The 24,117-nt window shown below is 60.2% G+C and overlaps 3 protein-coding genes across 4 annotated transcripts in view; 1 reads left to right on the plus strand and 2 right to left on the minus strand.

Moving 5' to 3' along the window:
* Nucleotides 1–1,405: 1,405 nt before the first annotated feature.
* Nucleotides 1,406–7,575, minus strand: LOC117641877 (calphotin-like). 2 transcript variants are annotated; one of them, XM_034379643.1, is made up of 3 exons: nucleotides 7,525–7,575; nucleotides 5,580–5,723; nucleotides 1,406–5,141 (listed from the first exon to the last, which is right to left on the minus strand). In XM_034379643.1, the coding sequence occupies exons 1-3, from the start codon at nucleotides 7,534–7,536 to the stop codon at nucleotides 1,830–1,832; spliced, it is 3,468 nt and encodes a 1,155-aa protein (XP_034235534.1). In that variant the 5' UTR covers nucleotides 7,537–7,575; the 3' UTR covers nucleotides 1,406–1,829. The 2 variants fall into 2 exon arrangements, with proteins under 2 accessions (XP_034235534.1, XP_034235525.1); XM_034379634.1 differs by having other exon boundaries at nucleotides 1,406–5,723.
* A 3,986-nt stretch (nucleotides 7,576–11,561) lies between these two features.
* On the plus strand, nucleotides 11,562–18,770 carry LOC117642604 (facilitated trehalose transporter Tret1-like). The gene is made up of 7 exons (XM_034380915.1): nucleotides 11,562–11,825; nucleotides 12,521–12,579; nucleotides 13,645–13,767; nucleotides 16,023–16,208; nucleotides 16,359–16,843; nucleotides 16,912–17,445; nucleotides 17,549–18,770. Exons 2-7 carry the CDS (start codon nucleotides 12,549–12,551, stop codon nucleotides 17,780–17,782), a joined length of 1,593 nt encoding a protein of 530 aa, XP_034236806.1. The 5' UTR covers nucleotides 11,562–11,825; nucleotides 12,521–12,548; the 3' UTR covers nucleotides 17,783–18,770.
* Nucleotides 18,771–18,793: 23 nt separating this feature from the next.
* Nucleotides 18,794–24,117, minus strand: part of LOC117642595 — a 45,435-nt gene continuing 40,111 nt past the window's right edge. Inside the window, exons 2-6 of the mRNA XM_034380904.1 lie at nucleotides 23,278–23,380; nucleotides 21,859–22,005; nucleotides 21,526–21,736; nucleotides 21,232–21,400; nucleotides 18,794–20,896 (exon numbers count right to left, since the gene is read on the minus strand). Coding sequence (XP_034236795.1) covers nucleotides 20,198–20,896; nucleotides 21,232–21,400; nucleotides 21,526–21,736; nucleotides 21,859–22,005; nucleotides 23,278–23,380 — 1,329 coding nt within the window. The 3' untranslated portion in view covers nucleotides 18,794–20,197. The remainder of the gene's footprint in view (nucleotides 20,897–21,231; nucleotides 21,401–21,525; nucleotides 21,737–21,858; nucleotides 22,006–23,277; nucleotides 23,381–24,117) is intronic.

The following is a 24,117-nucleotide window of genomic DNA, read 5'->3' on the forward strand; positions in this document are numbered from 1 at the left end:
ACTACGCGGCGCGCAAGGGCGGGGACGCCCCAAGGTTGCGCCTGGCCTGGCCGGCCTGCCACGGCGACGTGAACGCGCTGCACCGCGTGCACTGCCAGGGGGGGTGTTACACGCACTGCCATAACTGCCACCGTTCAGGCTGCTACACTGCACCGCACTGCTCTGCTCGCCGATTTCAATTAGATCCGCGCCGCTTGCCGGCCATTAGGTAATGAGCGCGCGCCGCGTGCTCTGCAGTCGGACGCGGTGGCGCGCCCCAACGCCTTGTCTGGATTCGGTGATCTTTCGTCTCCAAAAGACTTAAAATAGAAGAGACTAGCCTCCGGGTCGAGCCGTGTGGGGTTTATTTTCTGCCTGCCCTGAGAAACTTGCAGTCGAAAGTGAGGTCAGGTCCAAAGATGTCATTTTGACGTCCAAACGTCATTTGGGCCTCGTTTCGACTCGCCGTTCCTCTTGGGCTTGGGAGCAGAAGACGCAGGTTCGGAGACCTTAACGCACCGCGCCCCTCGTACAGCGTGGACGCTGCCACCGCGCCGGTCCGGCCGCAGCGGGTTCACCGGCTGCCGGGGGCTCGGCCGGTCCGGTCCCACTACCGCCGGGCCTCCTCAGCCCCACACTGATATTTGCCTCGATTCGGACTCGATTCGGACTCGACCGCCGCCTTGTTTCCGGGCGTTGGCGGCAACGACAGCCCACGGGATGACCGCCGATACAGACGGCTTACATTGTCACCGCCAGAGAGAGAGAGACAGATGTGCCAATTTTAATGGACGGCTATAAATATTTTTTGGGTGGCCGTGGGGGCGGCTCGGCATGGCTCGGCCACGGTGGTCCCAGAGAATAAAACCCGAACTCTTTTCATCCGCGCGCCATTAAAACGCGTTCCAGCCGCGAGGCGCCGTGCCGTTGACAGGGAACCGGAGGGGAGGAGGGCGAGTGATATGTTTATAGATCGGGACGTCGAGTGCTGCCTGGCCGCACAGTGTGCGCACACTCGTCGCCACTGCACTTCTTTTCCGTGCAGGAGCACGTGTCTCGAAAACCCTCTGCCAGTGGATCGATTCAAGGCTGCGCTCAGTTGGCGCGCCCCGCTTGTTTGCATGACGTTACACCGCCACAAAAAATGTAACCTCGTCAGACAACGCGAAACTTGCGTATGAAAGAGCAACAGTTCTTTTGAGTTGGGCGGCAGTGTTCGCTGGCTTGCTTGTGCCAGAGTTGTGACTCTTTTCGACTGTACCGGAGGTGACGTACGTAAACACTGTTTACTAAACAGCGCCCAGCCCGGCCGCTCGAAAATGAGAGTGACGAGGGTGAGGAGGAGTGAGTCGCGAGCGAACGAGGCGAGTGAAATGGAGAGTGATGGCGGAAACAAAAGGCAAGCCCGGAATAACCACTCCAACTGTTCAATTGTTTTTCACTTTGTATTTTATTTCGTTTATGTACACACATCGTGGCAGTTTCATAACACAGGCATCGGGGAAAATGACCAGTAGCGTACGCATGGTACAGTTCTATAAATAATCATTGGCTATGCGTTTATACAAAACAATACCGTGTTGCGTGTGTTTGGGCGTCGTGTCTATTTCTTTCAAAACATTGGCTGCGACACGGCGTCCATGCACAAGCAACGCACTGTGAAAAGGCACGTAAAATCACACTCGAGCCCAGGGCTCGCGTTCGTCGCTTTTTTCTTCTTTTCGAAATGCAATGTCGATCTACCTGCCGGGCGGCAGAAGGGCGGCGGCGGCAAGACCATCAACATTGCATTTCGCTCGGAAAGAAAATAAAAGATCTTTTTTCGCTTTCAGTCTGTATTTTGATCCTGTCTAGCCGAGCAGAATGGCACCAGCGCCGTGCGCGGACACGGGGGAGGCGAGGACGGTGGCGGGGGCCTGGGGCGCCACCAGCACCGTGCTGCCGTGGCCGTTGGTGATGACCTGGCCGCCAGCGGTGGCGGGCTGGATCACGGCGCCAGCGCCGCCAGGGCCGGCCAGGGTGGTGGCAGGGGCGGCGGGGCCGACGATGGCAGCGCCGTGGTCGGCGGGGCCCACAACTGCCAGGGACAGGAGGCTACGACGGCGGCGGTAGTGAGAGCCATCGTCCCAGGAGCCATCACTGCCGTCGTTCACGTAGGCGCCATCGCTGCCGTCGCTGATGTAGGCACCCTCGAGGCCGTCGCTCACGTAGGAACCATCATCACCGCCGTGAACTCCAACGACGCCGAGGCCGCTGAGGACGGGGGCCGCGTGAACGGCGGGCACGGCAGCCTGCACGGCGACGGGCACGCTGTGGGCGGGGGCGGCGTAGGCCAGGACGGGCTGAGCAGGGGGAGCCAGGATGGCACCGGGGTTGGACGGCGGGGTCAGGACGGTGACGCCGTTGGCGCTGCTGATGCCTCCAGCAGAGGTGGAGGGGGCGATGACAGCTCCGGCGGGGCCGGACACGGTGGTGGCGGCGGACTTGGGGCCCTGGAGGACGGCGGCGCCCTGAGCGGGGCCGGCGACGGCAACGGGGTGCTCCTGGGGTCCGACGACCACGGCGGTGGGGGCAGCGTGCGCCAGGGGCAAGAGGCTGCGGCGACGACGCCAGTGCTCAACACCGTGACCGAGGGCGACGACGGGGGCGGCGACAGCGGCGACGGGGGCGACGGGAGGGGTGATGATGGCACCGGGGTTGTGGGGCGGGGTGAGGACGGTGACACCGTTAGCGCTGTTGACGGCGCCAGCGGACGCGGACGGGGCGATGATGGATCCAGAAGGGCCGGCCAGGGTCGTGGCGGCGGACTTAGGGCCGATCAGAGCGGCGGCGCCCTGAGCGGGGCCGGCGACAGCGACGGGGTGTTCCTGGGGTCCGACGACCACGGCCGTGGGCGCGTGCGCGGCGACGAGCTGAGGAGCGGCGATCACCTGGGGGGCGGCCACGAGCTGGGGTCCCCAAGCGGGGGCGGCCAGGATGGGAGAGGAGTGCAGGACGGTGCTGGCGTAAGAAGAGGCGACTCCGTGACCGGCGAGGCCAAGAAGGCTAAGGCTGCGGCGTTTGCGCCAGTGAGCTCCACCGTGGGGAGAAGCGATGGCCAGGACGGGCTGAGCAGGGGGAGCTAGGATGGCACCGGGGTTGGACGGCGGGGTCAGGACAGTGACGCCGTTGGCGCTGCTGATGCCACCAGCCGAGGTGGAGGGGGCGATGATGGCGCCGGCGGGGCCGGACACGGTGGTGGCAGCGGACTTGGGGCCCTGGAGGACGGCGGCGCCCTGAGCGGGGCCTGCGACGGCGACGGGGTGTTCCTGGGGTCCAACGACCACGGCGGTGGGGGCGTGGGCGGCGACGAGTTGAGGGGCGGCGATCACCTGAGGAGCGGCGACGAGCTGAGGGGCAGCGATGAGCTGGGGCGCGGAGATCACAGACGCGTATGAGGATGCAACGGCATGGCCGCCAAGACCAAGACCAAGCAGGCCAAGGTTCAGGCTACGGCGTTTGCGCCAGTGAGCACCGCCGTGGGGAGAAGCGATGGCAAGAACGGGCTGAGCAGGGGGAGCCAGGATGGCACCGGGGTTGGACGGCGGGGTCAGGACGGTGACGCCGTTGGCGCTGCTGATGCCACCAGCCGAGGTGGAGGGGGCGATGATGGCGCCGGCGGGGCCGGCCACGGTGGTGGCAGCGGACTTGGGGCCCTGGAGGACGGCGGCGCCCTGAGCGGGGCCGGCGACGGCGACGGGGTGTTCCTGGGGTCCGACGACCACGGCGGTGGGAGCGTGCGCGGCGACGAGCTGAGGAGCGGCGATGACTTGGGGAGCGGCGATAAGCTGAGGAGCAGCAATGACGTGGGGAGCGGAGATCAGCTGAGGGGCGGAGATCACAGAGGCATATGAGGTAGCGACACCATGGCCGCCAAGACCAAGACCAAGGAGGCCGAGGTTCAGGCTACGGCGTTTGCGCCAGTGAGCGCTGCCGTGGGGAGAAGCGATGGCCAGAACGGGTTGCGCGGGGGGAGCGAGGATGGCGCCGGGGTTGGAGGGCGGGGTGAGCACAGTCACACCATTGGCGCTGCTGATTCCACCAGCAGAGGTGGAGGGGGCGATGATGGCGCCGGCGGGGCCGGACACGGTGGTGGCGGCGGACCTGGGGCCCTGGAGGACGGCGGCGCCCTGAGCGGGGCCGGCGACGGCGACGGGGTGTTCCTGGGGTCCGACGACGACGGCGGTGGGGGCGTGCGCGGCGACGAGCTGAGGAGCGGCGATCACCTGGGGGGCGGCCACGAGCTGGGGTCCCCAAGCGGGGGCGGCCAGGATGGGAGAGGAGTGCAGGACAGTGCTGGCGTAAGAAGAAGCGACTCCGTGACCGGCGAGGCCAAGCAGGCTAAGGCTGCGGCGTTTGCGCCAATGAGCTCCACCGTGGGGAGAAGCGATGGCGAGCACGGGTTGCGCGGGGGGAGCCAGGATGGCACCGGGGTTGGAAGGGGGAGTGAGCACGGTCACACCGTTAGCGCTGCTGATGCCACCAGCAGACGTGGAGGGGGCAATGATGGCGCCGGCGGGGCCGGACACGGTGGTGGCGGCGGACTTGGGGCCCTGGAGGACGGCGGCCCCCTGGGCGGGTCCAGCGACGGCGACGGGGTGTTCCTGGGGTCCAACGACCACGGCGGTGGGGGCGTGCGCGGCGACGAGCTGAGGAGCGGCGACGAGCTGGGGAGCAGCAATGACTTGAGGGGCAGCGATGAGCTGGGGAGCGGAGATCACAGACGCGTATGAGGTAGCGACACCATGGCCGCCAAGACCAAGACCAAGGAGGCCAAGGTTCAGGCTACGGCGTTTGCGCCAGTGGACTCCACCGTGGGGTGAAGCGATGGCGAGCACGGGTTGCGCGGGGGGAGCCAGGATGGCGCCGGGGTTGGAGGGCGGGGTGAGCACAGTCACACCATTGGCGCTGCTGATGCCTCCAGCAGAGGTAGACGGGGCGATGACAGCGCCGGCGGGGCCGGACACGGTGGTGGCAGCGGACTTGGGGCCCTGGAGGACGGCGGCGCCCTGAGCGGGGCCGGCGACGGCGACGGGGTGTTCCTGGGGTCCGACGACCACGGCGGTGGGGGCGTGGGCGGCGAGGAGTTGGGGAGCGACGACAAGCTGAGGGGCAGCGACGACCTGAGGAGCGGCGATGAGCTGAGGTGAGCTTATCAGTGGAGTGGTGGACCAGGACACGGCGGGGCTGGCGAGGCCGCCCAGACCGAGCAGGCCGAGGTTCAGGCTACGGCGACGGCGTCCATGAGCGCGTGCCAGTGCCTCAGCGTGAGCCTGGGCGTGCTGGATCTTGGCGGCGGTCACCTCGGGAGTATCTACGACTCCACCGTGGCCGATGATGCCGGCGCCCAGTCCGAGCACGGGGCCACCGAGAACGGTGGGCACGCCGTGGGACAGGATGGCGGGGGCGGCGACCACGCTGGGGGCCGGGCCGACGGGCAGGTCGGTGGCGGCCACCCTGAAGCCGTGGACGTCATCGGCCACGTAGGTGCGCGTCTGCACGTGGCCGTTGCCGTCCACGTACGAGAACGAGCCCCTGGTGACGCCGTCGTGCGTCTGTACCTCCTGCTTAGCGGACGCTCCTGCCGAGTAGGCGTAGTTGAACTGGCCCAGCGTGTCCTGGATCACGCTCTGCGACGTGACGATGGGCGCGCCCAGCTGGACGAGCGAGCCCATGGCCGTCGCCACGGCGCAGCACAACACCACCTGCGGGAAAGACACGTGAAAATGAGAGTGCGTCAAGTGGTGCCAAGTGGGGCGTGTCGCGCCGGACGCGCCCTGCCCTGCCCTGGCCTGCCCTTCGCGATGCAGCGCGGCGGCGCGGCCTTGACACTCGTAACTCCGTGCGCTGGGCGTCCCGGCGTCCCCTTCCCCAGGAGAGAGGCGCTCGGCTTGATAACGCGCTCGGACAGCACGAGCGCGACGTAATGAGCGTGGCGGAGCGTGCAGCCCCAAGGGCGTGGCGGGGCGTGGCGGGGCGTGGCGGGGCGTGGCGACGCTGCGGCCGGCAAGGATTTGCGTTCGATTGAATCCGTTCGGCTCGGCTCGAGAGCAGGGCATTTGTCGCTGCTGGATGGCGCCGTGCCGTGTGTCCATGCGGGCTGGGTGCGCGCTGCCAAGGCGCCGCGGCACGCCGCTGACCATGGGCGCTGGCCAACTGTATCACCGAGTCCTGCCCCTTCCTCCCCTCCCCGTGACCATTCACGCGCCCATAGCACGCATCTTCCACGATCCGCGCTAATGCGGCGTTCAAGTCGGTCAGTGGGATTAATCCCCGCCGTTTCCCCGCCTGCTGGACTGCCTGCAGGTGCGAGAGAGAAGGGTGAGGCTGCGCCAGGCTGGGCGTGGCTTCGCGAGGTCGCTATGCAGTCCACTCATTACTGCGCGGAGATGATGATTGTTTCCATAATGGCAGATCGGGGCGCATTGGCGCATTCCGAGACAACGCGACGCCGCGGACAAGGCGGCGATGGCAGGCCGTGGCAGGCCGTGGCAGGCCGTGGCAGGCCGGCCCCCACCCCACTGTGCCGCCGCGAACCAACTCCCAAGAGACCCGCCCTACGCCGTCTAGGCAACCAGGGCAAGTAGTTGCCCGGACACAACGGGACCTCCCTTGCCCTCCAAGGGGCCGAATCAAGCCCATGAGGGTACCAATGGACTCCGTGTTGGAACAGCAATCCATCGGTACCAACACGCGTTTGATTCGAGGGGCGTTTGGGGGAATGCTGAGCACAAGACGCGTCAGCCTGGACTGGTCCTCTGCCCACCGCGACCTTGGGCTGAACCAAGAGCGCCTTGGCTTCCAGCGTCGCGTCCCTTTTCGCTCTCCTCGCGATATGGCCGGCTGCCCGCTGGGCGTCGCATAAACAATGTCCGCAAGCCGCGCGCAGTCTTGCATCATGTTGCCGCGCTGCCGCCGCGCGCCCCGTCCAACTATTTGTTCGTTGAACCGATAGAGCGGAGTGGAGCCCGACGCCACGCCCGTGCGGCACGCCGCGGCACGCCGCGTGTGGAGCAAAGCGGAGCGGAGAGGACGGGGGCGGCGAGGCGAAACCCAAGGCTGCGCGTGTAAACCGAACCCCGCGCTGCCCATGCTGCCCATGCTGCACATGCTGCCCAGGCTGCCCATGCTGCACATGCTGCAGTCTATCCAGGTCGGCGCGACTGGCGAGCACTCGGCTTGGCACAATTCAGGCGCTTTGTTGACGGGGCCCCAGAGGTCCCCACGAAAGATCCACCGTCAAAACTGCCAGGGGCACGCCCCCCACTCTACCACGAAGCACATGCTTCTTCACGGGCAGCGTGACCCAACCTTCCCGTGACTTAAATTCTCAGAGTGAACACACGCGTGACGTTCTTTTTAACAATTCATAATCGCTTTTCAAACAAAGTATTCCCAGTTGGAGGCCTTGTGATAAACGCGCCCCCGTTGTCACGGTCCGAACACCAGGACACTGCAGGTCACTTTGCACGCGACCCCACCCCGCAGACTGGCCGCTCTACTCACCAAGCACTTCATTGTCGCTCAGCTTGGCTTGGTCCACCACTAGCGGCAACTGCAGGCGCACTCTCTCTTATATACCCTCAGCTACCCTCCCGGGCCCCCCTCGCCTGCAGAGAGCGTAGCAGAGCGCGGCGTAGGGGGCTCGGGGGCTCCGGGGGCCGGGCGGGCCGGCCGCAGCCAACGGCATCGGTGGATTTCTTCCTGCGTGTGGTATCTATGCAGCGAGGCGGGGCGGGGCGGGGCGGGTGGCCTGGAGGTGTCCGCGCTCTGATGTGACGCGCCGTGGGTAAGTCAGTTGATGCGTGCTGGCTGGCATGGACCTGCTCCTCGCGGCAGTGCAGTGTAGTGGAGTCCTCCTAGTGACAACCAGAGATCCTGGAGGCCATAGCGATACGCTAGGGGCCTTGCTGGGGGCCTTGCCAGGGGCTGGGGAGAGGGGGATGTCATGTCTTCTGCGCTGTAAATGCACAGCGGGTTCGTTTCAATGATCTAGTTCACCACCAGAGACTTGAACGAAACGGAGGAGGCCTTCGTTCCGACACTTGAAAGTGCAGCAGTTTCTGTAATTTAAATGAACCGCCCGATCTGCTTGGCACGGATTGGCCGGTCCGTTCCAGTAGTCAAGGACGGGATTCCCTCGTTTACCACCTTCGGCTGGGGCAGTGGGACCGGCCGGCGCCGCGTTGCCACAACAGCATTATCCCCGAATGCGCCTTGATCGCGCTGATTGGCTTAAAACTGTTAGCCCACATCCTCCCAGACGCGCTTACCTCCAAATGCGCGCACGTGTGTGTGTGTGTGTGTGTGTGTGTGTGTGTGTGTGTGTGTGTGTGTGTGTGTGTGTTTGCATGTGTGTGTGAGCGTTGGCACACGTGCGTCAAAGAAAGGCTTCGTGCAGGCTTTCCGCCAACTCCTTGGCCACTGGGGGTGCGGGGGAGGCGGAGGGGGGGGGCGGTATCAGGCACGCCGCGGTGCAGACCTACATTCTACTCCCGGCCGGCCGGCCGGCCAAAGCGCAGTCAAGTGCATTGCGCGCTGCAAGATTTTAGGCGGATCGGGCGCGTTGCCTGTCGCGGGATTAACGAGAAGCAATGCCCGCCGGCCGCGCGTTGTGCGTCGTGGCTGACGATAATTAGCCAAGGACCCCTCACTCCACGGACGAAAGTGCGGCTCGGTGTGAGTGCAGGCCGCGCACCCGCGGAGCCCCGTTGTTTTGCGTTGACGTCCACTCGCGCACAAACGAGGCGAGGATTTCGTAAAGTGGCGGTCGGCGGCAGCGGCGGCCACGGCGGGGAGGTCTTTAACGGAACGCATAAAATGGCTTCAGCCTTGCCGGACTCATTATCTTTATTTATCATCGCGTCCGTCATAAAACAGACACCCCCAATCCGCGGAGACGCAGGAGTGTCGCGTGAGCGTCCCGGCGTCCCGCATCGTCGCGTGTGCTTCGTTTGCATATTCTCACCTCGGGGCGACGCGACTCGCGCGGCGCGGACAGGCCGGGACGGGACAGCCGGGACGAATCACACCGCCTGTGGCAAGGGGGGGTAGGCAGCGCCGCAACACAGCCCGGTGTAACGGGACTGCCTACCCGCCAGGCGGGCTGGCCTGCCCGCGTCCTTGGGACTGGCCTTGGTCGAGAGTGCGGCCGCCCTTGACGGAAAGCAAAAGTCCCCCTTCCCCTTCCCCTTGCCCTTGCCCTTCCCCCACCCCCAGCGGGCCAGGGTGTGGCGAGCCAGGCGGGCAGTGGCCAGGCAGGCGAGGGCGGCGGGGCGGTGCAACCTAGTAGAGGCGAGTGTGAGGTGTGTGAGGTCCCGTGGAGACTCGCAGGTGTATCGAGTGACGTTTCCTTGATTAATGTGCTGTGTGTGTGTGTGTGCGCGTACACGAGCGCGCGGTGTGTGTGTGTGTTCAGTGTGCCGCCCCTTCGGTCCCGTAGCGCCGCGCGGCCTCGCCGCTGCGGCCGGCCTGCCTGCCGGGCCGCTGCATGTCGGCGATAGCGGCGATACGAACACCAACCGGTCATCTCCTCCAATGGCGCCGTCGACTTTGCGCGGCAAATTGAATGGAACGGGCGGCACGATGGACGGCCTGTTGCGCGTGTTGCACACGCGAGGCGTCGGCCCGTCGGCCGCGCCACCGAGAACGAACGGTCGACCGAAACAACGAGTCCATCGAGGGGGGCGGCGCAGGGCGGAGCAGTGCAGCAGCGGGGCGAGGTGGGAGCGCGTCGGTGCCCGCCACGCAGATTGAGACGCAGCCGTGGGTCGTCGTCGTCGCCGTCACAGGCCGAGTAGGCTGCCGACCGTAAAGCATCCATAACCGGAGCTGCTGCCCTGGAGGCTGCCGTGCCGTGCTGCCGCGCTGCCGCGCTGCCGGCCGGGGGCTCCGGGACAGGCCGACAGCACCGACAGGCGCACGGTAGCGGCGGCGCGCGGCGCGCAGTGCCCATGGCAGTGCCCCACCCTCCCCCTCCACCCTCCGCCCGCGCTCCGGGAACCGCACGCGGCGCCCGCCAGCGCCGTCTGCGTCCGGGACGGCGACAGTAAGGCCAGCTCGATCAGAAAGTGACGGGGTGGGGTGGGGCGGGGCAGCAGAAAGGATTCGCATTTGAGAGGCACGTGACATTGCGACAACTTGACCAGACCTTATATCCCCGCTCGCCCCGCGCGCACACACACACACCACCGTGTTCTTGTCCGACACCTCTCGACTGGACCAAAGGCTCCCCCTCTCCCTCTGTCTCTGGAACACGCTCCACTGCAGCGGTGCCGATACGCCAGGCGTCGCCGAGCCCTGCCAGCCCCGCCCGCCCCGCCACAAAGCGAGCACTTAGGCGTGGGGCGAGTCAAGCCGGGCTGTCGGTTGGACTGTCAGGGCGACATTGCGATGGCTTGGCGGTGTCAGCGGCTCCCGGCGTGTCCCCTTCGCACCGATCGGCTTGCTTGTCCAACGAAAGAAGTCATTGAATTCCTGGCCGAGGTCCTGCGGACTACGCCGGCCGGCCGCTGCGGGGCCTACATCGTTTGTACGACCTCTTTTTGTCCGACCTGCCGAAATTCGTCCGACTTCCTTCCCGCTGTTATATTTTTCTACGACCTCTCCGCGAGAGGTGGTGCGTGGTGCCCCTGGCACAGGATGTGGGCGAGCAGGGCGAGGCAGGGCGGCAACCGGGACGCGGACTCGCGGAGATAGATCTCGGTGCGTGGGTCACGCGGCCAAGCGGCACAAACTGTACCGTTCGACCGCCGGCACTTTACCGGAGTCTTCAATCGAAGGCCTCTCGAGTACGCGCGCGCGTATGTGTGAGCGTGTGTGAGTGAGTGAGTGTGAGTGAGTGTGTAAACTCCAGAAGGAGCAATAAGCCTAAGTGAGTGCCGTGCTCGCAGCTTCCATTTACACGGGGTCAACCAGGAAACGCGTCGAAAAAAATTCTTATTCCACCCGCGAGTCACCTATACAGCAGTCGCTGTCTCTCTCGCACTGATGTGGCGTCCAGCGGGGCGCGAGAGAGACGGAGGCGGTGCTGCAGTGCAGGCGCCACGTGGTTCGCGGCGTTCGCGGCGTGGTTGTCCACTCATCGCATTAGGGAGGCACGCCGATACTTTACTGCCACACTTACGCACGCCGCAGTCACCACGCGTTTTCCGCGCGTCCATGGAAAGGACACTGCAAAAAAAAGCGAATGTCATCCATTAAAATAATAGTAATTGGATGGAACGCGGCGCTCGATTTCAGATACTGGCTTTGCTCTTGACAGATAGCAGTGTGGGTGCTGCCGCTGCCGCTGGGGACTAATCTCTGGGAGGCTGCCTCTGTTACTCCATTGATAGTGCGGTCACGAGATCAAAGCGAGACCTCTTTTTATTTTTTTCTTCGGTCTCTCCTTCTTATCCGCGCCTCTTTTTATGTATCTTTCTTCAGTGGAATAATCGCGCAAACTGCACCCCTTCCCCACAGACAGGGAGGAGAATAGATAGAAGAAAAAGGAAGGGAGAGAGACTGATGGCCTTTCCTTTATTTTGCTGCTCATTCATTGGGCGACGCTCACCCTGCCCGGTTCGGTGCATCCTCACTTCGTCTCGAACCGTCAGGCACCAGGGCGCTGTGCGCGGGACTGCACCGACAAAGTGTTATGTGTGCGTGCGTGTGTGTGTGTGCGCGTGTGAGTGTGTGAGAGGAGTGCGTCCGAGTGCGCAGGAAGAGCGGACATCTGCCTCGGTGGAGCTTTGCTTTCGGATTTCCGAGACGTGGAGGCATCGTGACGACCGCCATAGAGAAAAACACTAAACTCGAATTTTGAGGTGAGTTGAAAACCTGGCCACCAAACCGGATCACAAATACTCTATTCTAACGGAGCCTTGCGATCCACCTTCCTCCCGACTGCGAGGACTTCCAGTGTACTCCAGCTGACCCCAGCCTCCCGCGTACCTTCTTCGGATTTTCTGTGGCACGCAGGCACTTGCATCCGGCGCGACGCTGATCTGCCACCGCGCTCGCTTAGACGCCCTTCTTCTAGCGGCGTCGCGTCGCGTTCAAGCGTTTTCGATTTCGATGCAATCTGACGGCGGCTGGCTCGCTGCTGGCGCCGCGCTAAGCCTTGGCAGCGTGCTGGCGGCGCTGCAGCTTCATTCCGAGAGTCGTTTTCGCCGCTCTGTCTCTCTCGCACTCATGGGGCGTCCCGTGCCGGTGCGATGGAGACAGAGCGACGAAAACGGCTCTCGGAATGAGGCTGCTGGCCGTGCTGGGCGTGCTCGGAGTGGGCAGATGCGTGGCGCGATTGCCTCCGCGTAATTTTACAAAACTGATAAAACTGCGTGTGCAAGCGCATTCATTTTCTGCCGCGTTATGTTGGAGTGCCCGGCAAGGCGGTGGGCTCAAGGCTGGCGGTGGCGCGAAAGAAACCAAGAAACCCAGAAGCTCGTATTCGTCGCGCTGTGTTTCTTTCCATCTTTCTTTCGCTCTTTCTATTCTCTCACTAGACGTGTTATTGTTGCAGGCACTGACGCGGACAACACTGTGACAAAATGCCGGTGCCGCCCGCGCAAATGAATCCAGGTGAGCAGTGCGTCGTGAGTTCCAGGATCCGATCCGCGGCTGTCACATTGCAGTGCAATCAGTCCTGCTGACATCGACTGGCTTCACGCTCGCCCCGTGCAGACGGACTTGTCAGAGTCAGGGCGACATCGTGACTTAGTCCCACGTGTTTTCCTATCCTATCGTCTGAGAAACTGAGTGATGTCATGAATCACAGTTCCGAGGAGATATCAAACGCCTTGTTAAACCAGAATAATTAACGGTCTTGAGAATCACAATGTAATTACGTTTGAATATTTCATATTTTTTTTAAAAAACCGCTGTACTGCTTGATAGTGATCGCGTTCACGATCATTCCGAAGCACTTCTATGGCAATTTAAAAACAGACTCGACACTTCTGCACTGCCCGTCTGAAAAATGTACTCCTCAACATTTTTCTCTGCGCTTTTGCCTGTCAATTACGATATGCCAAGTCTGTAAAGGATATCAAATCGAGCGTCCGGCAGTGGCTCGCGGCCTTGGCCGGCCTTGGGCGTCAATACGTCAAAACATTGAGCATGAAGGCCGCCTTTTTCAGTGCCGCGTCGTATCAGCTCGCCGCACGCGTGGTAGTGCGTGACAGTGTACTGCACGACCGCCACTCTTTTCGTGCGCGGCTGTTTCGAGTTTCCCGAAGCAGTCGTTTCTTTGCCGCCGCCGCGGCGATTCGGCTTTTGGGTTCCGCGGCACTTCGTCGCCGGCGCCGCCAAGATGCGCGTGCCGCACCACGGGCTGCGGCAGGGGCTGCGCCAGGGGCTGCGCGCGCGCCGGGGGTCCGCCACCCACCTGTGCCCCGCGCAGCAGCCGCCCGTCAAACACCGCCCTTGCCCCGGCCGCCGCGGCTCGCTGGAGAACGCCAACGTGAAGCCAAAACGTGAATCCGCAGAGCTCTGCCAACGCCCAGCAGACTGATTCCGAAAGACGCTTCGCCGTCTCCGTCGCACGGGGTGCGAGAGAGACAGGGCGACGAAACGCTCTCGGAAACGGCTCGCTGGGCCCCGGCTGCCGACGCCAGTGCTTGACCTCGTGTGCTCTCTGCCCCGCAGCCACCCGCCTGGTGCAGGGGCCCGGCAAGATCCTCCTCGAGGAGAACAGCCGCACCGCCCTCACCATCGTCACCACAACCACGGAGGCCCGGAAGGTGCCGCAGTTCTTGGCGGCGTTCACAGGTAAGGGGTCAACTGATTCCTTTTCGCGAAGGACGGTTATTGTATCAATCGCGCAGTATTTCGAACGCACCAAGTCCGCGCAGATTTTACGCCGCTGTTAAAACGTCAGCAACGCAGTCACAACAAGTTGGGGGCCGAGAGGTCGACGCGTTGATATCTGCATTCTGGCGACAGTGTGGTGACGGTGTTACGTGTGCGCTCAAATCATAAGCCGAGATTGCCTCAGTACTTTTCTTGGGGCCTCAAAGAACATTTCTTCTATATTTATAAACGCCAGTGGCAAAACCCTTCCCCTTGGGGGGTCTCCTTCAGACGCTCAGCCTTTCGAAAGACGAAGTGCTTGCCGTCTGCCTGCCTGGTGGCATTCGCTGCGTTCGCGACATTAAGTCCGACCGAGGTGGCGTCGCTGCGGCGACGGGGAGTGGAGGGGAGGGGAGGGGGGAGATACGTTCCCGCCCAGTTTTCCTAAGCCATTTTTCCTAATGTGTATTTTTCCTGAAGACAATCTTCCTAAAGCAAATTTTCCTAATCAGGCTTTCCTAAATACGCTTTTCCTAAAGCTTTTTTTCCTAAAACGGAATACAGCTGAATATCACCTTTCATAGGGTACTTAAAATTATTACCTTTAACGTTTAAAAAAGTTTTCAAAAGGATAAGTTATTATTTTGTTGTCTCGAATTTGTGTGGATATACTTTTGGAAGTACTTTCAAAAGTCCGCACACTTAACCTTTAGCGAACATTGTCTTATGTTACGTTACGAAAGCAGTGTTAGTTAAATGCTAAGTTAAGTCAAAGGATCCCTCAATTGCAGTTGCTTTACACGTTTTTTCGGTCTTGCCGCGCTTACAAATCCAATAAAATTTTCCTTTCACAGAGTTCCTTTTGTGTAGTATAGAAATCCATTAGGATGCAATTGTTTTCCAACTATTTCTGCCATTGTGAATTTGGAACCAAATTTGTAACTGAAATTCAGACGTTCAGCTTGTGTGGCCAGTGATCTCCCTGATTAAAAATTTCCTACTGATTTACATTATTAGGAACATTTTAGGAAATCGTAGGAAATTTGAGATTTAGGAAAAATGACTTAGGAAAAGTATCCATTCGGAAACGAGTCCCTTAGGAAAATCAGATTAGGAAAAACAGATTAGGAAAATCGTACGGGAATCGGGAGATAACCCCTTCAACCGCCAGTGTCGTTGAGGCGAGGGAGGTGTGCTGGCTGGTGCGGGTGGCCCCAAGCCGATAACTTCGCCGAGCTTAAAAGCAGTGTACCAGTTGGCTGACTGCACGACTGCATGTGCGCCGCACGTTGGGTTGCCTACCCTGCAGGCGCAGGCGGTCCATCGCGGGCCGCACTGGAGCAGCGTTTGCAGGAACCGACTGCAGTTGTGGACGCTTTGTTCACCGACATTGGCGTCGCTGCTATCGCAAACACCTCCTAGTTTTGAAAAAGAAAATCGGGCTTGATTGGAAAGGTTTTGACAGTGTACTGTTTGCGCGCCAAAGTTGCTCCGGCCTGCCCTTGCCCCCCCCCCCCCCCCCTCTTTCCCCCGCTGTGATGCTATGACGCGCGGGGCAGAAGCCGGCGATAACCAGATTTCTGAGAATCTCGAAGCAATCCAATAGATCATTCCAAACAGAGAGAAAGAAAAAGGTGCTGTAGTAGACGAAAGGTCCATCCTTTGCGGACTTAAATTTTGGGAAGCAGTGCCCCAGATGGGGTCGAGTGGAACTATCCATGCGACATTACGCTAGCTGCTCCTATAGATGAATGCAAGGTTTCGTCAGAAGCCTAACTTAATTTGGTCATGCATAGCAGTGACGCAAAACACTAATATTTATAATAATTAAGATGGCTTTCCAGCTGTCACCGCTCAAACTGGCCTCGCGCGCGGACGAGGTTCCGCGAGTCGCCGCGAGATGGCGCTGCGCGCGCCGAGCCGCCGCACGCTCGCGGTGGCGACCTAGGTTAGCGTAGTAACTAGTTTGGGAGCTAGACATCCAAGCGCAGTGGTGGGCGGTTTGCGGCCATTCCCTGCAGCGGCTGTTCCTGCGGAGGGCGAGCGCCTGCGACGGTCGTTTCCTCCTGTCGGCGTAGCGCCTCAGGATGCTCCCTCGGTAAACCCCATCGCGTCGGCTACGACGACTCAACTCGCGATATCGGGATCCTGGGCCACTCAACCCCGGTGGCGCCCGTGCCGACGGTCACGCGGTCACACAGCATTCATCAGACTCGATATTATTACTCTTGCAGCCACTCTGGGCGCCCTGTGTGCGGGAACGTACTTCTCTTGGTCGGCCTCTGTGTCCGCGGACCTCGTGCAGAAGGGCAACAACGCCACGGCCAACGCTAACGCCACGGAGGATGACGGGCAGGCGATGCTGTCGTTGGAGCACTTCTCGTGGGTCGTCTCCATGCTCATGATCGGGGCTTGCGGCGGTGAGTACAATCATTTACTGATGTGAAAATGCGACTGATTTAAAATGGATTGCCCGAGGGGCGAACGAAGTGCAGCACCCAGTCCTAGCAGTGGACGACAACGGGGTTTGAAAACACCAAATTGAAAGCAGAATTGTGTCGGCTTGGCAGGCAGCTTGGTGGCCGGCATGGCGGCCAACCGGCTGGGCCGGCAGCGCACGCTGGTGCTGCTGTCCGTGCCCATGGTGGTGTCCTGGCTGCTCATGTCCGCCACCGCCTCCGCGACGTGCCTGCTGCTGGGCCGCGCGCTGGGCGGCATATCCATCGGCGCCGTGTCCGTGGTGGCCGGCATGTACGTGTCCGAGGTGGCCGAGCCGTCGGTGCGCGGCACGCTGGGCGCCTTCTTCCAGCTCCAGATCACGGTCGGCATGCTGCTGGGCTTCGTGCTCGGCCTGCTGCGCAACCCCGTGCACCTGGCCTACGTCAACATCGCCCTGCCCGTCGTGTACGCCGCCCTGTTCTGGTCCATGCCCGAGTCCCCCGTGTTCCTGCTGAGCCGCGGGCTGTCCGAGCGCGCACGCGCCTCCCTGCAGTGGCTGCGCGGCCCGGAGTACGACGTCAGCGAGGAGATGGCCGCCATGAGGCACTCCATCATGGTGAGTGGGGCGATGCGAGCTTCTCTCGCTCAAGTCCACCCCGATGCTGATTGACCTGTGTGCTCCAGGAGTCGGCCCAGACCAAGTCCGGCGTCAGGGACTTGTTCAAGTCCCGCGTGGCCATCAAGGGCATGGTGGTGGCCCTGGGGCTCATGGCCGCCCAGCAGCTGTCCGGCGTCAACGCCGTCATCGCCTACGCGTCCGACATCTTCAAGGCCTCGGGCTCGTCGATGGACCCGGACCAGTGCAACATCATCATGGGCGTGGTGCAGGTGGCGTCCACGTTCCTGTCCATGGTGCTGGCCGACCGCGCCGGCCGGCGCGTGCTGCTGCTGCTGTCCAGCGGCGTGATGACGATCTGCTTGGCCACGCTGGGCACCTACTTCCACCTGGCCAATGTCCACCCCGACGGCATGCAGGTCATCACCTGGCTGCCGCTCGTGGCCGTGGCTGTGTTCATCACCGCCTTCTCGCTCGGCCTCGGCCCGCTGCCCTGGTGCGTCGTCAGCGAGGTTTTCTCGCCCAGCGTCAAGGGGGCGGCGGCGTCCGTGGCCTGCGGGGCCAACTGGCTCATGGCCTTCTTCGTCACCAAGTTCTTCACGGTCAGTCAATGGACTAGGGCCAACTGGAATATAATTTGCTTTCAAACTCGCCTCAAACTTTGCTGCTATGACATGTTGTTGATAACCACTCGGCTGTCCACAGAACTTGGCGTCCGCCTTCGGCAAGAGCGGCACTTTCTTCGTGTTCACCTTCATCGCCGCCGTCGGCACCTTGTTCATCGCCCTGGTGGTGCCCGAGACCAAGGGCAAGACCCTGGACGAGATCCTGGCCGAGCTGACGGGGTCCAGGGTCCGCTCCAGGCCCGCGGACGGCGTCCCCGCCGCCATCGAGGAGGAAGAGGAGGCGGACTTCGTTCGGAAACCGTTCCCTCTGTGAGGCATCCCAGCACGGAGCATCCAACTAAGCCCGATTTATCATACTACCCACCATCGGGCTTCAAAAGCCGTGAACTGACATTTTCATACTTGCCCGCGCCGAGGCGGGGGAAGTCTGAGCGACCGACCACGGCCAGCGCATCGCGCATCGCAATCGCCATTCGGACCCGGGGCCCGATGGGTTGCCTACCCGGCACGGCTATCGGCCTATTGGCACTGCCGTTGTAGGCCCTTGGCCGACGGCAGCGAGTCAACGTGTATTTTTCATCATCACCTATCTCGATAATGACTTACCAGCCTAGCTAAAAGTGTAAGCCTGGACGGTTAAGGACATTGAAGCCACAGTACGGTCGCTCAACGAGATGGACCAAAGTCATTATGTACAAAGACTATTTATACTCATCGTAATTTTAAGATTATAGGTTTGAATTAGTAATTATATCTCAGTAGGACGCTTTTGAATAGTAAATTGAACTGACTAGGATCATGACTTGTGTAAGCGATTTTTAACCTTGAATTGTGTGTATTGTTGTTACTGAAAAGTAGCTCAAGGCGAGGCCTCATGTGTCGAGCCTGCGAAGAGGTGGGTGTAAAAGTAGCTTCCCTGTGACGTGCCAAAAGGGTGGTCTATCTTCCCGGCGCGGTGTAACCCGTGTAACATTAGCGACAAAAAATGACTTTTCCCGTGACGCTTGCTGAGTTCTGGTGCGGTGAAGAGGCTGCGTACGATGGGTTGCCCACCTTTCTGGCGCATGCTCCAACTCTACAACGATTCCAGTTTTCTTCTAGAAAAAGACTGTTTAGGTTTGAAATAGTCTTCGAAATTGTGTCAGGAGTCATTGGGGCGTGCTCCAGCACAACATACTGGAAGCCATGCACTTGGCCAGCTCCTTTTGACACACGATCAAATGATAGCAATTTATTTTATTTTCCATCTGACTTTATTTAGTTTATATTTTATGCAAAAATAAAATACATTGTTAAAGAAATATCAAAAACAACAAACTGAAAATTAAAATATTGTAAAGATCTTTATTATGTCACATTATTAACCAGTCTTTACAACAACCACATAAACGTACATATCCACACAGATCGGGCAAATCAGCAAAATACCAACCAGAGTTGTATTTCTCTTTGAACAGTACAAATTTTCTTCTTTGTGTTTAATATTGAACATTACATATGTAACAAACATGTTAAATTCAGGTACGAATACACATACTTTAGTGGTCTTGCTCCATTTAGTTTCTTGCTGCACTTCAGGGAATAACAACATTCCAAGACATGTTATCTGATGTCCCTGCAGTTTCTGTACAACTTCACATTTTAATTCACAGATTGGAGGAACATTTCAAATAAAGAATTTAAATGAAGATTTTTTTAATAATAAATAAATTAAAGAGCAGCATTACAACTGCTGCATGAGACTTAATATATACAGATCCATTTATTCTACAAGTCATCTCACGTTAAATAAAAGTGGTCTAAGAAGATCACATTCACCCAGTAGTAACATTGTGACTTCCGTATTGTACAGGTCATTCATCATTCATTTCAATTGCAATTTCATGGGCTATAGTGATAATAAAATTATAAGTCACTTGGAAATCATCACTAAAACCACCAACTCAGCCCATAAAAATTGAACACAAATATAATACCATTCAACAGGCTTGCGACACAAGACATAAAATACTATTAACGTAGCAGAAATATTCTAAAATTTTAACATTAATAGAATGCAAAAAAAGTTGTCGTTTCAAACAGAGGAAAGACATAAAATCTGCATCAAAATCAGAAGTTATTTAGTAGGTCACTGGTACACTTATACGCCATAACTATCGTAGAACATGACTAAAACTGCAAATCCTTCACTTCCAGCAACACATTGCCTGACATTACCCACAAAATTGTGACTTCGACGAAGAGTGCACATGAAGCCAGCGGTGGGCAGGCACAGCAGGCCACGCAACGGTCGCACTCCGTCAACACATTCAGTCTAATTGGGAAATAAAAGTCAACGAAACGTTGCGCTGCTCCCGGCCCGGGTCCGCAACGCGCGTCACTGAGATTTCGACTCCTCGCCACACACACTCACAGAGACAGACACGCACACACTCACACACACTATACTCTCGGTTTCAATACTTTCGGTCTGACACGGGCCAGCCGCGAGAGTTCTTGCTCCGCACTGCGGCAGCTGCCCGGTTGCATCCTGCACATGTCGCACTGACGTCACAGCCACGTCACGGGTGACGTCATCGGTGCGACGCTACGCCCTGTTACGCCACGCCGCGCAGCGCTTCCATGGCAACGCTCTGCGCTCTGCACCGCTCGCTCATGTCGGTGAGCCGAGGCTGTGCCCGACTCGTCTACAAGGGGAAAAGGAGACTATCCGGCGCACTGCTCGCGGTCACGTCAACTCTGTCCTGTCCAGCGCCGCGGCCTCGGCCGGCGTCTGCAGCGCCAGCACCGTGTCGGTCTTCTTGATGTGGACGGGCACGGGCAGGGCGGGCGCCGCGGCTAGCCGCTGCTGCTGGGGCCTCTGCACGACGTCCTCGGGGGCGGTGGCGTCCGGGTGCGGCCGCAACTCCAGCTGCACCGAAAACGGCGGCGGGCTGTCCTCTTTGGCCTCCTCGTCGGCGACCTGGGCCACCAGCGTGTCCTTCCTGTTGAGGCTCGGCACGGTTCGGCACGGCGAGGACTCTTCCGGGCTGGACGGCGGCGACGCGTCGGGGGGGCTGCTGTCGGCCGAGCCGGGGGCCGAGGACGGCGCCGAACCCGAGGACGACGACGACGAGGTGGACGGCTCGGGCGGCGGCGTGGGCGGCGACTCGGGGCTAAGCTCCATCTCGGTGAAGATGTCGATGAGGTTGCGCAGGCCGATGAGGTAGCCGTCCTCGTGGTTGCCCTCGATCCAGGGCGCGTTGTGCGTGATCGGCGCCACTCCGGGCGGCAGCAGCCGCGACTTGGCGAAGTCGATGAGCCAGATGTTGGCCTTGTCGGCGTCGTGCACGAACAGCAGCGAGCTGCCAATCACCTCGTGCGTCGCGAAGAACTCGGACACCTCGAGCGTGGCTTTGATGGCGCGGAGTCGCTGGATGTATCGGCTCTGCAACACGAGACACGCCACGATAAGCAAATGCAAAGTCTCAAAAACCGGCGTCAAATCTTAAGCTGGCGTGAATCGGAAAGCTGCGAGGCGCCGCCGGGCTACCCGTCCCTCCCTCCCCGCCGGTGTCGGCTCGGACCGCATTATGCGCTTAGCAGCCCAACCCAGCGACTACACTGACTAGGGGCTCGAGACACGAATCTCAACGCCTGGCTGGCGGACGGCTTTCGCACTTCCAGGTTCCATGCATTCCAATTCCCGGTCGTGGGAAAAGGGGCAGTTGGAGAAGGGGCGATTCATTTTGGGGTGCTGGTCCCACTCCCGAGGACACTCACCACGGCGTGGGGGCAGCCCCGGGTGAACTCCCGGAACGCCTTCTTGATCTGCTCGCGGTCCTTGGTCGTCTTGAAGTCCTTGCTGGACTGGCCGTCGCTCTTCTTGAGGCCCTCGATGCGGAAGCCCAGCGTGGCCGTCGACGACATGGTCTCACGGAACACCATGTACCTGTGGAGCAAAGCAAGCATCGTTCACGCCACTGCAATTCTGGTCTAGCCCATCGTGTTCATGCCAAGCGCACGTCCAACGCGCACACCTTGGATTCTCCAGGTGGATTCCCCCACGGCCCTTACCTCGTCTTGGTGACGCCGCCCGCCCTGCGCTCGTCCTCGGTGGGCTCGTCCGGGTTGACGGCGATCATCTTCTCGTACATGTCCTTGCGCAGCTTCTGGTTGCCGCGCGCCTTGTTCAGCTCGTCCTCCAGGTACGTCCGCACGCCCATCTTACAGTCCATGACGCACGGCTTGTTGAACTCGCTCAGGAGATCTTGCAGGTGCAGATAAGCTAATCAACGAGTTAAGGCAAAACACGACATGGATAACACAAAACTACACACGTACACACGTACACTCAAGAGCCGTGTCAAAAAAAAAAAGATTTGAAATGTTCTGGTTTGAAAAGGATACAATCTCCCTCCTCGGAGGTGATCTGGCCCTTGTAGTCGGGCACGTAGGGCTTGAGCATGTCCTTCATGAGGGCCTTGAACGCCAGCTCCTCCGCGGTGCACACCTTCTTGAGGATGGTGCCGGGGGTGGGGCCGGCTCGGAAGTTGCCTGAAACAATTCAAATGCCACTCTATAAAAAACGCCTTCAACCCGATTGGCCGCAGCATTTCAACAAACAGCCGCGGTGACGTCAGCGGCTCAGCTCATTTGGCGGCAGCCAAGCAGCGCGGCAGCAGGTGGAGCATCCGACCGGCGCGACATCTATCGGCTGACGTCACGTACTACGTACGACGTGCGGCGTACTGGCGCATTCCGGCGCCAAAAACAAAAACCAGTCGCGGTAATTTCCCTTTCTGACACTTTATCATCGGCATCCACGTGCATGCCGACTTGCAGAGGCCCCGGCCGCCTCTTGGGACCGCTTCGAACGGCGCGCCCCGCGAGTTCGCGACGTGACTTATGGCGCGCGCTTTAAAAACAGTGGATAGGGATCTGGGCGGACAACCCGCAGTCCCTCCCGGGCAGGGACGGGCAGGGACGGGCGACTCCGAGACCACCGAAAAGGCCGAAGCCAACGACTCTTTTGAGGAGCGTCTGCGTCAGTTGGGCACGCTGACGCCTGCTGACGCACTCGCACTACTCTAGTACGCGGTACCGTCGTGACGCGACCACCGCGAGTGTGTCTCCCACACACGACCCCGTGGCGGCAGCATGCAGGCCCGGCTAGGGAATGCACCCAGCAGTGGGGACACTTATTCCCAGAAAGATGATAGAGCGACATGGCGCAGGGGCGCGTGGTCGATTGCTAGTTGCAAAAAAATACAACATGCGGGGTGGTTACTCCGCTGAGTGGGGGGTGGTGAGGTGGTTAGCCAGAAACAATACCGAAGTTTCGGCATGCTCGAACTTAAATTAGAGCCCGCCCAGGGTGGGTGTGTCTTTGTCACAGGCCTAGGGGTCTACACCTCGAGCGGCACGCACGCCCCCCTCCCTTCTCCAGGCGGTGGTGCGTCAGACGCGGCCAGACACGTCCACGCCGTCGCGGGGCTGCGTCGCTGCGTCAGGCGGACGGCCCGGCCCGGCCCGCCCCCCGCGTGGCCGACGGGCCGACACCACACAGGCCACACACCACTCTCCTCGTCCGGGGAGCAATCCATTGGTGGGGTCACACGTTCGGTTCGAGTCCCTTTTAGCGACTCTGGAGCTCAAAACGCGTCTAGAGTTTTGGCCGCCTCCACCGGTCTTCTGGCCCACTGTGCACCACCGCGACGCTGTTGCATGCACGCGGAATGAGGGCAGGGGCGGAGCACCGGGACAGGCAGGCCGTCAAGGGTGCGCGGAGTGCTGGACAAGCGGCACGAATCAAGCTCCTCTCCTCACCTTGGTGTCCGGCGAGCTGCACCCAGAAGTACTGCTGGTTCTTGTAGTTCTGGACGAAGGGCGACCAGGTGACGATGTTCCGGATCTTCCTCCAGCCAGAGGGCTGCAACATACAGAGGCCGAGGGTCAGAGAACGGTCAAGTGGGCAAGCGTCACGCCAGTGCGCGTCGCACTCTCCACGCCACCGGGCACGGCACGCGCCAGGTGAGTGTTTTGACTGGCCGTCGTAAAAAATGGCGATCATTTCTCAACGCGGAGGAAAAACAAAACCGCAGTAAAGGCTGGCGCCGTGTGCAAAACGAAGCCGCACTAAACAAACACACCGACACACTCTCACACACAACCACACCGCAAGTCATGGCCGAGCTTTGCGCCGCGCCCACGCCTCGTAGGGAGAAAGCTACCCGCGCGGTGGACTTGCCGGCGGACTTGGAGGTGGCCCCGTGCCCCCAAACCTCCTGCTTTATTAATGAGCGCTCTCCGAAATAGAGTACTGCCAAAGGTAGTACCACCGTGGTATCGCCCGCTTGGGAAATCGTTATCGCCGGGTCAGGATGCAAGCCATCATTGCATAAGCCTGGCCATCGGGCTAGCCTTTGCGAGTCTTTGCTGCCTTCGCGGTTCGCGGGTCAGCGCCAAGGCGGTCGCTCTCCTTTTTATAATCCTCCACTTTGCTTCAGAAAAAGAGCATCGACTGCAAAATTGACTGATAAAATTTGGCAGCGCCGAGCAGGGCCTTAGCCCACGCACAGCACGGCACGGCAGGGCTTACGGGTTTCCGACCCCGGCCAGCGATAACACCCTTCGTACAATGCAGATTAATTGGCGATGGAAAATAAG

The sequence above is a fragment of the Thrips palmi genome, unplaced genomic scaffold (genome assembly GCF_012932325.1).
Source record: "Thrips palmi isolate BJ-2018 unplaced genomic scaffold, TpBJ-2018v1 HiC_scaffold_1, whole genome shotgun sequence".
NCBI classification, from domain to species: Eukaryota; Metazoa; Arthropoda; class Insecta; order Thysanoptera; family Thripidae; genus Thrips; species Thrips palmi.